Source organism: Embiotoca jacksoni, unplaced genomic scaffold (assembly GCF_022577435.1).
Source record: "Embiotoca jacksoni isolate LCO1_2020_lvr unplaced genomic scaffold, fEmbJac1.0.p SCAF_9, whole genome shotgun sequence".
Classification (NCBI taxonomy): domain Eukaryota; kingdom Metazoa; phylum Chordata; class Actinopteri; family Embiotocidae; genus Embiotoca; species Embiotoca jacksoni.
In genome coordinates, this window is record NW_027185447.1 from 18,471,906 (window position 1) to 18,486,244 (window position 14,339).

Consider the following 14,339-nt stretch of genomic DNA (forward strand, 5'->3'; position numbering starts at 1 on the left):
TGAACAGAGCACCACGTGTGGCCTGGTCTCTCTGAAAGAAGGGAGTGACTCACTTGTGACATGGCAGGAAATGTATTTACGCGCGCGATTGCTACCTCCCTCCCTCCCTCATTTTTTTTTTTCATCTTCCAGCTGCAGAGAACTTCATAACTCTTTGGAAAGCCGGTGGTGGATGTGAACCAGCCAACAAGTTTTAACTTTTATCCTGTTTCCTCTGTCGAGACTGAAGACTTCCATCTGACTGACTGCTATTAGAGAGGTGCGTACCAGTTGAAGACCTGCAGACCACTCTTTTCCACTATATGGGCTGAAACAAAACTTCCCATTCATAGACGGTGAAAGACAGTGGAGTAAATTGTTGTCGTTGCCACTGATAATACTGTAACAATGACCGAAGAAACAAGGATACAAAGAACATCCACATGTATTGTCCCTGGTTTTCTGCTCTAACTTTTCAACAGAGGATATTTTTATCCTCTCATTTGCGGTCCGTCTGACCTGCTGGCAGCATCCACAGCAAATTACCAACTGAAATGGGAGATCATCTTGGCTGGAAATGCTGGCCTGACTGTAGGAACAAAACTAACATTAAATGTTTTTGGCACTTTTATGGAGACAAAATACCTCCTTGTTTAACTGTATTTTAAACATGTATGCAATGTATTATGATAATTGCCTTGATTTTTTTTCTAAATCACAATTTTAACTCATCAGATCATTGAGGTCATTTAAGACCAATGAGTAGCTTTTTTTTTTATTAACTGTTAAATATTCACACCATCTGTACTGACCTTCATTTTGAAACATTGCTCGCAAACTGTTGTAAATAACCTCAACTGAAATGTGATTGTGGTGATTTGATTTTCTCATGATATCCAACTGCCTAAACATAAAACATAAAAAATATAAAGACCCATTCGATCATGTGCTCTAGCACCAGATACAATCTTAACACAACAGAAAGATACATTTTCCAGCAAGACATTTGTGTCCTGGGGAGATAAAGAAAATGTGGGTGTTTCTTGGGTGTGCTGCCAAAGCTTCTATCACAGTTGAGTTTAACTTTATCAGCCAACTGAAATGTCATCTTCGAGAAGTGGGTGATATTTCTGTTCTGATGAAGTGCTAACAGGTTGGCCATGTGTTGCTGCCGTTTCCAGGAAGTGTATTATCCTGCACAGCATTTCAATATTTTGTTCATTGTATGTCATATATATTTATATATGATATGGAGATGTCTTCTGTGTTTTCTGTCATTGAAAACATGATATAAATCCTCATTTTTCTGAAATACTACAACTGCGTGGGAACATTTAAAGGATTAATATGCTCGTCCAGCACTACACGTCAGCTCAGGTCTAACTGTTGTTTCTTTTTTTCAATGAAGTACATTCACTGTTTCCACTCTTAAGCACATTCACATGTGAGGAATCTTAGAAAAGCACTTGTCTCCTAAGCTAATTACTATCCCTATGACTTGCAGCAGGATGTAGACTGTCACTCAATATCCGCCCATGCTGTAACAAAGCCCACCTCATATAACACTTCGCCCCTCCTCTCTGCATGCATAATGTCATGGTTAGCCTGTTGTATGAACTGCAGAAGCCCTTTTGATTAATGGGCCTCTTGTAGCCTTGTAGCACAGACGGTCTCTGAAAACTACTTTTAATTCATTGCCTTTGTATTAGTACCAGTACTAGTGTACTAGTGTTCACAACCATTTCGGTGGAGACACCTGGGGAGAGTGCTCCTGCAAGGGGTCTCTGCAACTCTCACACTACCTGTGGCTTGTTTAACAAAGGGTTAATTATGGGTGTTCCCATTTCCTACTGCTGTGCCTCCTCCCAGCCCTTAATCCCTCTCACTCTCTCTTCTCACTTACCAAGGAGCTTTGGAGAGACTCCTAAGAACAAAGCTATATATACACCTATTGGAAGAGTCTGAAATTGATTGAATTTGCATAAGGATTTACTCTGACAATATTCAGAAAGGAAAACTAGTCTTCTTCCTGGTCACCGGGTAAGTTGCCGGCATAATGTGTGTCCTTTACATGCTTCCTTGTGTTAGATGTTGAGGAAAAGAAGAGAAGGGCTAGCTATCAATAGTGTGCTGGTCTTGCGTCAGACAAAAGCCATGTGGTACACACTGCTAGATAGTAAGGCATAGTATTATCTACTATCGTTAACCTAAAATTATTTGTTTATTGAAAAGATTGTTACATAGATGATTTCATGTTTAATTCACATATGTTTTGTGATTACAACATATTGAACACTTAATAAAGTGGCATATTGTTTGTATAAATAGATGGAAAGTACTGAAGTAGGATACTTTTTTTTCCCCATTTTTTTCCACTGCGTAAGAGCTACACTCTTTCCAATGTGTAAGAGCTGCCCTCCTGGCCAATAAAATTTATAATGTGGAACAAGATCGTAGTTAACCAGGTTCGTATAGTTTCTTCACCCCCCCCCCCCTTCCTCCCCCGCCACCCTTTAAAATGCAAACCACAGTAGTAAAAAAAAAAAAAAAAAAATCTGCCTTTTACAATATAAGTCTTGAGGTATTTAATCCACTCAAACTGTCTTTTGGTGAAAGTTGAATTCCAAACTATTCCTGACATTTAGTGCACGCTCTGTTGGTTGTATGTGTTGGCTATGGGCCATGGGAAAGTCATCGGGGATGAAGCTGAAGAAAGTGACTTTAACCAAACTTGACCCGAGGCCAGTGTGCAGGGAAAAGGCTACTCTGTATTTAGCCTAAATAGCAGCATTTACACAGGAACCCTTTGTTTATCTCGGTTGCCCACTGCTATCAAGCACCAACTTGCGTGGATTATTGTACGTCAACAGGCGCGTTCAGTGCCGAGCGTAGGACTGTTAAAAAAAAAAAAAAAAAAAAAAACATTCCAGTTTTGTGTGAAAACTTGTAAGGAATGGCAACATGGACTGGTCAGATGTGAAAACCCTGAGGGCAGTTTTGACCCACAGATAAGGGGAAGTATCCCATGACCCCGTGGCAGCAGTACAGACCCACGCTCATTCCCCGAGTGTGTCCATACCAGCTTTGTGTGGCCCACAGCAGATTAGAGCGACATAAGTCCTCGCACAACACTTAAAGCCTTTTATGTCACACAGGCTTTAAGTGGACTCACACCCCAAACAAAAGTGCCCCATTTTCTGGAGAGCGCAGTCATCTGGGATTTTTTTTGTGTGTTTTTTTTGTTGTTTTTTTTGTCCTTATATCTGAGAGGGAGCAGGACTCCAAAGAAAGCAGTGATTAAGGACTTTTGCATTGCCAAAAGAAAAAAAAAAGGCAACCTTCTTGTTGTCTTTGGCAAGTGGGAAAAATTACAGTGTTGTGTCTCAGGACTTTATAAATAGGTCTGCCCTTCTGAAACCAAGAAGTCTTTTATGTTTGTATTATAGCACTGTTCCTTGAGTGCTGTGGCTCCCTCTCAAAAAGGAATTAGTCTGCCTTTAAAAGAGATTTTGGTATTTGAACACCTTCCCCAGTCTGCCACTGTAACGTTACTCTACATTTATTGTTCTGTAGACCAGAGCCAACACTGTTTACTGTTGTAAAAATATCAACACTCCTTTATCTTCCTAAAATTCTGGGGTCTTGTCTCCCCTTTTAAGAAGTTAAGACAGATCACATAAAAGGTGATGCATACAGAAACAATGTGAAGTAGTTACAAAGACACATGGTGATGTTGGCCAGATCTGTGCTTTAGCAGTGCTGGAATGTTATGGATGTCCTGTAAAAATAATCCCTGCATAATATTTGCCATATTTATGGGAGCTATTGGCAAATTAGTATATCATAAATTAAACATCTGTTTTCTCCACTTACAGATAAAGTTGATCAAACTCGGCAACCGAAATGGAGCTTCAGAAGATTAATGGCCACAGCAGGGAGGATGGGTAAGACACAAGATAAGAAATACAGACTGATGAGTGCATCATATCACTGCAAAGAATTCAAATGTTTGAAATATATTTATGTCTCTAAACTTTGTCCACCAAATACACAAGCTTTTCCACCCTTAAAGCTTCTTCCTTTTTACTCACTGGTTATTCCTCCGTAGGTTTGATGGGCTCGATGCCATGGAACACTCAGAGTTTCTCCCACATAAAATTGGTGCAAAGGCTGAAATGAGCTTTACAGACGTGAGTGCTTTTTATTATCCAACATATGTTTGCTGTTGTAAAATAAAACACGGTAAAGACTATCGACATGGTTTACGTCATTTTTGTTTAAAAAAACAAATTGTCTCTGTAACATCCTGTGTCGTTCTCTCACTGCAGTTCGAGGGAAAGACTTCTTTTGGCATGTCCATCTTTAACCTCAGTAACGCCATAATGGGCAGTGGAATTCTGGGATTGGCTTATGCAATGTCCAACACCGGAATCATTCTGTTTATGTGAGTCTGCGAGCCAAACACGCACTATCCCAACTTTGGCTGAACCAAATGCCTTTTGTCAGTATGTGTGTTTGTATATGGTTAATGTAGGTAAATATATATTGCTCAGTGTTGAAGTTGTCCCTCGTTGTGCAAAGTGGAGCATATTGATTTTAGCTTCTTGTGATTTATATTTAGTATTTGAGGCCAAATGTACATACTCCTAAAAGCAACACAAATAGGCTGCGTGTGTCATGTGAGTTTATGAATTGTAGACGGTTAAGTAAAGTAGTCTCGGCTGGTCCTCACTTTTTCAAATAGCTACTTCTTAAAAAGATTTTCTTAACAACTACTATGTTTTATGTTTTATTTTTTTATATTCTGTTTATGTTTTATGTCTTTTATAGCACATTATATTCAATAGGTCAGAACTTTGGCTGACAGTTGACACCAGCGCTAACATTAGGTCAGAGATTACGGACACAGACTGGACATAGTTGATAGTTTAGTTATAAGGTCAGAAGTAAGGCCACATAGTGCGCATCATCTGATCCTCTGTGTGTATTTGTGTTTGGACAGGTATGTGTGGTGGCAGCAGGATGATAGTGTTTCTGTTTGTTTCCACCTGCGTGAGCTCTAGATGTAAAACATATAGTAGTAGAACTATATACATATAGTATTGGCGGGAGAGCTGATCACTCAAAGCCAAACTCTCTTGATTGGCTGGGGAAAAAAAAAACACAAAATGACAACAATCTAAAGAACAATTAAATATCAGAATTACTTTCTAAAGATGTCACTTAAAAGAAAAAAAAAAAATTGTCGTGTAGTTTTAATGGATGAATTACCGTCTCGTTCTTGTGTGTTTCAGAATCCTGTTATTGTTCATTGCTATTCTGTCTGCATATTCAATTCATCTCCTGCTGAAAAGTGCTGGAGTTGTTGGTAAGGCAGGGCGTGACTGAACGCATACAATCTAGTATATACAGCCAAAAAGTCACATGTATATAACTCGTCACGTACCGTTTCATGTCTGTGTTGTTTTTAAGGCATTAGAGCCTACGAGCAGCTCGGGAACCGGGCTTTTGGCAACCCAGGGAAAATGGTGGCCGGCTGCATCATAACAGTTCACAACATAGGAGGTAATGTCGTGGCATTACTTGTGTCATAAAAAGTTTCTGACTTCAATCAGATAAGACTAAACATTCACGTATACCAACACAAGCTTGTTCTCCTTCCTCCTCAGCAATGTCCAGCTATCTCTTCATTGTAAAGTCGGAGCTCCCGCTGGTTATTTACGCTTTAATGGGTAAACACGAAAACACAGGGTGAGTGTCAAAAGTCTTTTTTTCTGCTTCAGATGCAGTTCCAGTTTTTTGTTTTAGTGGTGTACTGATTTTATCATCTGTTTGTCCGACTGTCTCTCAGAGAGTGGTTCTTGAATGGAAACTACTTGATCGTGATTGTTAGTGCTCTCATCATCCTCCCTCTAGCACTCATGAAACAACTTGGTATGTTTTTTCATTCTGTTTTCCTTTTGTTTCATTCATTCCTTATACTCTTCCATGTCTCCACTACCCATGTTTGTTTTGCTTTGTCATCATCACTTCCACACTCTACTGTCTGCATTCATAAATATTTATACAACACGTTGTTGTTATTGCAATCCAGGTTACCTTGGCTATACAAGCGGCTTCTCCCTCTCCTGCATGGTGTTTTTCGTCATCTCGGTAAGATACATACATTATAGCAAACCGCTCTTTCATGTAATATTTATCTTTGTTTCAACTATCGGTATGTCTCCGCAGGTTATATACAAGAAATTCAACATCCCGTGTCCGCTGGATGGTGAAAATCACAACACAAGTTCTATTGGTGGCCAACACACTGCCCTTAACAGCACAGACCACTTCTGTGATGCCAAACTATTTACCATCAACTCACAGGTTCGAGAGAAAGACTTTTCACATTGCTTGTGCCAGTTCCTTTATTTTCATGTGTATTTTTATTTCATGGTTAACACTCACTGACGCATTTTCTGCACCAGAGTGTGTTAAGTCAACAGCACCACAGTGTGTTATTTCAGCAGTGCTGGGAATAAAATAAGCATTTAATTGTGTGTGACTCAATGACCTTTGCTGTGTTTTGGCTTTTAGACGGCTTATACCGTCCCAATCCTGGCGTTTGCTTTTGTCTGCCACCCAGAGGTGCTACCGATCTACACTGAGCTACGAGAGTGAGTCAGAATCTCATAATACCTTCCACAAAATCCAAATGGGATTCCTTTATTGGCAAAAACAGAACTTTACTAAATGTTGGTGTGAATAATGTGATTTTTGCTGCTTTTGCTTTACTTTAGTCCCACGAAGAAACGCATGCAGAAAGTTGCCAACGTCTCCATCCTGGCCATGTTTGTCATGTACCTGCTGACCGCTCTTTTCGGTTACCTCACCTTTTTCGGTAAGACACTCTTCACTCCTGAGAGTCAAAGGTCACTCGATGTTGTGAGATTTCAGATGAATGACCCGCTTGTCATTCTCTGAGGGTAGGTGGTGTGGAGTCAGAGCTGTTACACACCTACATTCGCGTGGACCCGCTGGATGTCCTGGTTCTCTGTGTGCGGCTGGCTGTGCTGGTAGCCGTCACTCTGACTGTCCCCGTGGTTCTCTTCCCGGTAAGACATCCATTATATTAATTTAGAAAGATATTTATATCAAAAACAAGAATAATGGCTTGTATAGTTTTTACAGTTTCCACATATTAAACTTCAACATTTTTTATTATTTTATATTTTTTAATGATAAAAGTAGATCTAAAAAAAAATTTTTTTTTTTATAAAACTAAGAGACAAAAAGAGAAAAATAGAGTTTAAACAAACATCGAGCTTAAATTATTTCCTTAGACGGAAAATTTAGCAACAACTGTTTTGATCATCGGTTAAGTGTTAAAGACATTTAGACTGTTGGTCAAGCAAAACAACATTTTTGGGCTCTTTGAACTTGTGATGAGCGTGAAAATAATTGGTTTCAGCATTAAAAGACTCCTCAAAGGCTGACGTTTCAAAAACATATAAAACTTAAATTTAACTTAAAGTTTTTTTTTTTTTTTTATCCTGGGTGGCACAAGTTAAAATCCTACGCTATTTCTCAGCTAACCGTGGGCACATAAGGCAAATAAGGAGTCTTGCCAGTCTCTTACTTTGCTTCTTAACAATATTGCCTGGACAGATCTTGAATTTACAATCTTAATATCACACTTCCAAAACAAAACTAATGTAGCCTTTACAACATGTGATGTAGAGGCTACATAACTGGCACTACCAAAGGATTTCTGTAAATCTCAGAGAATAAGAATAGTTCTTTTTTTATCAAGGCACTGAAATTATTGACTCTTTCAGCTCTGTGCCAGCCAGAGTGAAACCCCTCAGACCTAATGTTTCTTGTTTCACTAATGTGTTACCTGTTAGGAGCTTTTTTTTTAACGTGTCATTAATTTTCAGAATGATCTATGGATTTAGAAACACAAAGCTAGGCTAGCTGTTTTCATGCTAAGCTTCACACTGAGCTATAAAAGAGTGAAGCTGCTTGTGAAAGTCGGACAAAAATAACATTCTTCTCCTCTCATTTCCTCCTTTCTCCTTTCTTTATGTCTGCAGATTCGCAGAGCCTTGCTTCAGATCCTGTTCCCTGAGAAGCCTTTCCATTGGGCACGACACACCATCATTGCAATTTGTCTTATCTTCATCGTCAACGTGCTTGTTATATTTGTGCCCTCCATCCGCGACATCTTTGGCATCATCGGTAAGTTTACACAGGAAGAATGGTCTGGTCTTCACTGCAGATTGTGCAGAGTGAACTACTGTATATCATCCGTAAACTGTCTTAATGGCTTACTGCTGATAACCCTAAATTCTCCCCCATCATTTTCAGGAGCCACATCTGCCCCCAGCCTCATTTTCATCCTCCCTGGGATCTTCTACATCCGGATTGTTCCTGAAGAACAGGAGCCTCTTATGTCAAGACCCAAGATTCAGGTACAAATCAGTTCCTCCAGCTATCAGATATGAATTTTTCTTGGTTATTTAAATCTCCCATGTATTATTTTAAGGTGTTGTTGGTACAAATGTTGTTTTCTTTCCTTCCACGCCTGCAGGCCGCATGCTTTACTGCATTGGGATTCATCTTTATGGTCATGAGTCTGTCATTTATTATCATCGACTGGGTGACCGGAGAGTCGCGAAGTGGAGGCGGCCACTAGCTGCCACGACTCAACAAACAGAATGTGAGCCAAAGCGCTCCCTCTCATTAAATTACCCCAATCTGCAGAGTTCTCGTCCAAAACCAAACAGCAAAGTTTGGACACACAAGAGAAAGGATACATGAAGAATCTTCGTCTGTATTAAAAAAAAAATAAAAATAAAAAAAATGATGAAGCTGACACAGAACACAGATGTATAAGAATACAAAGTGGTGTGTTCTGACTGAATAAAAATCCATCACGGCTCGAAGCAACTATGTTGTTTAGGGTCATGTGTAGATGAATGGACTAAAATGGAAATCCCAGTTTGGAGTATGGATGTCTGCAGTTCCGTGGAATAGCTCAGTCACCGCCTACATCTTTCCAGTGTACTTCCCTACCATCTCAAGTTTGATGGTGTGGAAAAGCAGTCGCGCCCTTTTCCCAGGTGTTAACTCTACATCAAACAAAACACAACAGCTCAGTTCGCTCATTCGTCACTTGCAGTTTTATTACATTTTGAAGACTGTCAAATCTGCTACTGCAGTATTGCTCATATTTCCCTAAACTTCCCCCATTCAGCTAAAAATGACCAGCGAGGATTTGTCTGCAGATCCACACAAACAATTCCTTTTGATCAACATACAATTTTCAGTGACTTCTTACACAGAACTCAATGAATGTGTATAATGTAATATCTTTTTTAATTGTTTTTAATTTGAATCTTTTCTGAGACTTTACGTGACTGTTGTAAAGTTGATCATCATCTGAGTCTGAGGTGCTCACTGATCCAACAAATAGTGTCATTTGTGGGATTTTGCTGTTATTCTTGAAGGTCAAACAGACAGTTTACTGACAACCGCATGAGTCAACAGAGAAGTGGTTTTTTTATGTAACCCGAAACTTCCATAGCTGCAAACCAAAGAACATATTTATTGTATCACATTAAGAGAATGGAACACTATTTTCTTTTTAATCACGTTCAGCTAAGGCCAATTCAAAATTATGGATTAAAACATGCAGTGTTAGAAATGCTGTGTGTGCTTCAGCAGTTCCAGAAACTCTTCAGTATGTTGAATATGACCTATGAATTTTAAGTTCAAATGAATGGCGTCTTTTTTTTTTTTTTGTTTCCTTTTTCAAATTTGACTAAAACATCTGTTAACTTTGTTATTCATCCTGTACATTTTTAAATTCATGTGAATGTTATCTATCAATAAAATATATGTCTTTCATTTGTACATACGTACGTGTGTTGCTTTTTTAATCCATTTTGAAAAAAATCAAGAGATTCACAGCAGGGAAAGAGCAACAGTTCACTGCCTCCTTCTGAAAATGGAAGTGACACATTCATGTGCTCTGCGTCGGAGTGAAAGAAGAAAAGTGGGGGTTACAGAAGTGCGGTTGTCTGTTTCCTGCTTTGAGTTGATGTGTGCACAGAACAGAGAAGAGAAACTTCCTTGACTGTAGAGCTGACGGTGGAGAGCGTTCTGACAGTGTAGCAGGGACGGCTTTTTTTTAAATGCTGGACTCAAAAAGATTTAGGATCAACTGATAGACTTGTTGGAGGACCATGAGCCGTGGATCTAAAAGTAAAGCAGAGAGCTCTCTGCTGAGCCCACAGGAGAATGAGAAGCTGGAGGAAATGCTGGGCAGAAGGTGTGCTGTAAGTTCTGGACTGACCTGGGAAGGGATTGACCTCTCCAGGGATCATATTCTGCTTTATCTGTTCTCACTTGTGTTTTGTTTTTTTCTGATGATAGGTTTGACTCTGAAAGCGAAAGGAGGAGGTATTAAAGACAGTACAGACACTTAAATGTGACAGCTGCACAAAAATATGAATTTGAATATATATATTCTCTCTCCTGCCTTAACATCATTTTCTGAATTTGAATGATCACTGCTGATGGTAAAACAATGAGCTACGAGCGGTTAAATTATATATCTAACTCGACTATCCAAAATCTTGTCGTTCCATCCCTTTTTCAAATGCCTTTTTAAAAACACTTACTGTTTATTTATTGATCCATTTTGGTCCTTTTGAAGTCCAGTCTCTTTCGAAGATATATTTTCTTCAAGCATCAACCTATTGTACATTGATGTAAATGCAGTTTAAAGTATTTGCTGATATTATTTCATTAAAAAAAAAAGGAGGTAGCTGTTACAGGAAATGGTGGCTGAACCAATTGTTCCTCTGCTGTCAGAATTAGACGCTATACTTGTGTTTAGTCTAGCAAGTAGAGCAGAAGTAGTTTTGTTCCTGGCTCTCTTTTGGCAGAGGTGAAACATTCTGTCCATTATTGTGTCAGAGAAGCATTACAACCAAAAAGTAGAACACCTGGAGCTTTAGTTCTGATGATGTAGACAGTTGTAGTGGAAAATGAAGAGCTCACGCAGACGAGGAAGTTAATTCTCAGCGCAACACTGCAAAGTTACATATGAAGTGCAATGAAATGCTTTTCTCAGCTCTGAACTGTCCTCACGGTGTGCTTTTTGTGGGTTCAGTCCGTGGTCAGTGCGGTCGCACAGCTTTTCATGGCTCTGCCTCACAATCCATCCGTGTGGAGCCTGCAGCTCACTGGAGTGGTCTGCTTCGTCAAAGACAACCCTCAGCGCTCCTACTTCATACGCATGTTTGATCTGAAGGTAACCTCTCCGAAAATGCTGCCTTATACCAAAGCATGTACAAATAAGGACGAATGCTGATGAACTAATCACTGTTAATAAGTTGTCCTTTTAAAGTCATGAAACAATGACACAAGATGACTCCAATGTTACATGAGCAATACTTAAACACTGACATTCATCCTGTTTTTCCACAGGCTGGGAAGCTGGTTTGGGAGCAGGAGCTCTACAACCAAATTGTTTACTCCATTCCGCAGCCGTACTTTCATACTTTTGCTGCAGATGTAAGCACGGCCTCATTTGACCCCTTTCTGCATTTGTAGTTTTAAAGTGATGCCATGCACTTATTTCTGTTAAAAAAAAAAAAAAGAACCCCTAATAGGTCACAAATCTACATCAAATCTTGAAGTATTGTTTCAGAGACACATGTATTTGATTAATTGTGCATTTTTTTACACACTGTGTTGTAGGAATGTCAAGTTGGACTGAACTTCTCTGAGGAGCAGGAGGCAAAAGCCTTCCAAAACGCTGTCCAGGAGAAAATCAACCAGAGAAACAACCGGCACGGTCAGCGAGTTCATCGCCTTTGCTTTCACGTTTGTTCTTAGAATTAGAAAGCAGGAAATACATTTTTGAACATTATGATTCATTACCATATTTCCATTTGAAATATGTTTGTGTATATTATATGCTATTAGGCTATTGTTTTGTTTGTTGAAAAACAAATATAACATAAATGAAAGTAGCCTATTGCACAGACTTCCTTATCCGTTTAACAGAAATTAAATTTAGATGGTATTTTTTTGAACAATATTGCAAATGCCAACAGACTAATGAATGATAAATAATTGTTAATTTCATACTTTTTATGGAAAACAATGGCTCATTGATTTTAAACGTATAATAGCTGCATAAGTATTATAGTGATGCAAAATGGTTTCTCTCACCTCTTTGTTATTGACAGACAAGAAACAGCGCCCCCTGCAGACTAGTGGTAAGATAGCAACGAGCTTTATCACTGCAGTATGCCATTAAAACAAGTATCAAACTATTAGGGTAAATTTAATTCTTTCTCTTTTCCTGCCACTGTAGATAGAGGTTCCCTGCCTCGAAATCCACCTGACAAATGTGTGTAACTCCTCCACCTCATAATAATATTGTAATTCTTACTACCACCAGTGATGCATGAAATGATATAATAAGAGCATACCAACCAGTGTTGTACTCTGTGTTTCCTCCAAAAGCAGCATCCACTAGCCCTGGTTCTTTCCACATGGCCACTGTGGACATCCATAACCCGGATATCCAGTCTTCACGCTATCGCTCGATGCCTCCACCCACCGCTCTGATGGGCAAAGGAAAGAAGGACAAGAAGAGCAAGAAAAAAGCCCCCAAATTCTCCAAAGCAGACATTGGAGCACCCAGTGGATTTAAGTGAGTGTAGGAGTCACTGAATGCACTGCCGTGACGTCAGGCAGTGAAGTTTAGTCAATGATCACAGAAGTTTTACAATATTGTCAATATTTTGCAAGTTGAACTGAATTATTCTTTTGTCTCCTGTCAGGCATGTATCTCATGTCGGCTTTGACCCCAACAACCTTGACCCTGACCTTTTGAAGCTGCTGTCCCAGGCTGGCATTGGTGAAGCTGAGATGAAGGATGAAAAGACTTCCCAGCTCATCTATAATGTCATTGAGCAGTCGGGAGGCCTGGAGGCAGTCAAAAAGGAGGTGAACAGAGGTGAGAGTTACGCTGCCCCATTTGAACCTACTTATCAATCTCACTGCTCCCTACAGGCTGATGTATCAGTGTAAAGCTTGGCCTGAGTTTTATCTTGTTCCATTATAGCTGCTGTACCTCCACCACCTCCACCTGGCAGACCGGGGCCCCTGCCTCCTCTGCCCGGCTCCAGTCCCTCTGCTCCAACCCCTCCACCTCCTCGAGGTCGCTCTGGCCCCCTGCCTCCCATCCCAGGCCAGTCGCAGCGAGGGACCCCACCTCCACACCCGCCTCCAGCACGTGGAGGACTGCCGCCGCCACCACCTTCAACAAGCCGTGGTGGGCCACCTCCGCCCCCACCACCAGCACACTCCGCACCACCTCATTTGCCATCATCATCCTCAAAGCCTTCAACCCCGATGTCCTCCCACAACCTGCCTCCTCCCCCGCCGCCCTCAAGCCAGCAGCACTCCATAGGTTTCCCACCTCCGCCTGTCCCATCTAGTCCCAGCAGAGGAATGGGAGGTGGTGGAGGAGGAGGTCCCCCACCGCCTCCGCCTCCACCTCCGCCTCCGCCTCCGCCTCCACCTCCCCAGATGTCTGTTCCTTCAGACTTCCCAGCTCCTCCTCCCTTCTCTGGCGGGCCCCCATCAACACCTGCTCCCGCATCCTCCGGAAAAGGAGAGAGCAGAGGGGCTCTGCTTGATCAGATTCGACTGGGGAAGAAGCTCAAAAATGTAAAGCAACTTGGTTGTCTCAAAGATATTTTGATTGTCTGGCTGCAATGTGTCAAAATTTTAATCTTCTTTGAGAGATTTTGGTGTTTAAACATCGTCTCGTTTCCTGCTGTGTGCTACAGGTGACAGAAAGCCCTGATTCAGGTCAAGCTACATCAGAATCAGGTGAGGGCATCGTTGGAGCTCTCATGATGGTCATGCAGAAGAGGAGTAAAGTCATCCATTCCTCTGGTAAATATTACATCTTTACACATGTGGTGCATGAGTGGAACCGTCAGGGCAACAAAATCCCTCATCTTTATATTTGATCCTTCTTTCAGATGAAAGTGAAGAGGAGGGCGGCGATGAAGATGATGATGACGATGAATGGGACGACTGATGTCGAGCTTAGCTCAGTTGTGGATTTGGTTTTAAACGGCCACATTGTTACACGTGATGATTTGTATCTGCAAACTGGAGAACAACTCGTATATGTGAGGTTACTGTGTCGGTGATAAAGTAAATAAATAAACAAGTAATTCAATATAAAAGACTAGAAAGGACAGATTTACGAGAGTTTTATATATTTTGTTCTAACATTTCCAGTGCAGGATTCATCTGCATAACAACACATAGCACTG

The 14,339-nt window shown here is 40.6% G+C and overlaps 2 protein-coding genes across 4 annotated transcripts; both read left to right on the plus strand.

Annotated features, from left to right (window-relative positions):
• Positions 1–164: 164 nt before the first annotated feature.
• On the plus strand, positions 165–9,879 carry LOC138192947 (sodium-coupled neutral amino acid transporter 3-like). 2 transcript variants are annotated; one of them, XM_069140654.1, is made up of 16 exons: positions 165–259; positions 3,855–3,923; positions 4,088–4,169; positions 4,308–4,423; positions 5,274–5,347; positions 5,452–5,544; positions 5,649–5,730; positions 5,831–5,913; positions 6,074–6,132; positions 6,211–6,348; positions 6,559–6,638; positions 6,762–6,862; positions 6,952–7,076; positions 8,058–8,202; positions 8,332–8,435; positions 8,555–9,879. In XM_069140654.1, the coding sequence occupies exons 2-16, from the start codon at positions 3,883–3,885 to the stop codon at positions 8,657–8,659; spliced, it is 1,428 nt and encodes a 475-aa protein (XP_068996755.1). In that variant the 5' UTR covers positions 165–259; positions 3,855–3,882; the 3' UTR covers positions 8,660–9,879. The 2 variants fall into 2 exon arrangements, with proteins under 2 accessions (XP_068996755.1, XP_068996754.1); XM_069140653.1 differs by lacking the exon at positions 165–259 and adding an exon at positions 1,194–2,019.
• A 210-nt stretch (positions 9,880–10,089) lies between these two features.
• wasb (WASP actin nucleation promoting factor b) lies at positions 10,090–14,258 on the plus strand. 2 transcript variants are annotated; one of them, XM_069140651.1, is made up of 11 exons: positions 10,090–10,304; positions 11,144–11,284; positions 11,461–11,547; positions 11,734–11,830; positions 12,228–12,257; positions 12,356–12,391; positions 12,508–12,697; positions 12,828–13,003; positions 13,112–13,719; positions 13,842–13,950; positions 14,040–14,258. In XM_069140651.1, exons 1-11 carry the CDS (start codon positions 10,212–10,214, stop codon positions 14,096–14,098), a joined length of 1,626 nt encoding a protein of 541 aa, XP_068996752.1. In that variant the 5' UTR covers positions 10,090–10,211; the 3' UTR covers positions 14,099–14,258. The 2 variants fall into 2 exon arrangements, with proteins under 2 accessions (XP_068996752.1, XP_068996753.1); XM_069140652.1 differs by having other exon boundaries at positions 12,511–12,697.
• Positions 14,259–14,339: the final 81 nt, after the last annotated feature.

Bases quoted from the DNA above. Each gene is read 5' to 3' on its own strand.
- wasb (XM_069140651.1), top strand. From the start codon at position 10,212: ATGAGCCGTGGATCTAAAAGTAAAGCAGAGAGCTCTCTGCTGAGCCCA. The intron at 12,392-12,507 runs GTGTGTAACTCC...TTCCTCCAAAAG, and splicing joins TCGAAATCCACCTGACAAAT to CAGCATCCACTAGCCCTGGT. The intron at 13,951-14,039 runs GTAAATATTACA...TCCTTCTTTCAG, and splicing joins TAAAGTCATCCATTCCTCTG to ATGAAAGTGAAGAGGAGGGC.
- LOC138192947 (XM_069140654.1), top strand. From the start codon at position 3,883: ATGGAGCTTCAGAAGATTAATGGCCACAGCAGGGAGGATGG. The intron at 4,424-5,273 runs GTGAGTCTGCGA...TGTGTGTTTCAG, and splicing joins ACCGGAATCATTCTGTTTAT to AATCCTGTTATTGTTCATTG. The intron at 6,639-6,761 runs GTGAGTCAGAAT...GCTTTACTTTAG, and splicing joins ATCTACACTGAGCTACGAGA to TCCCACGAAGAAACGCATGC.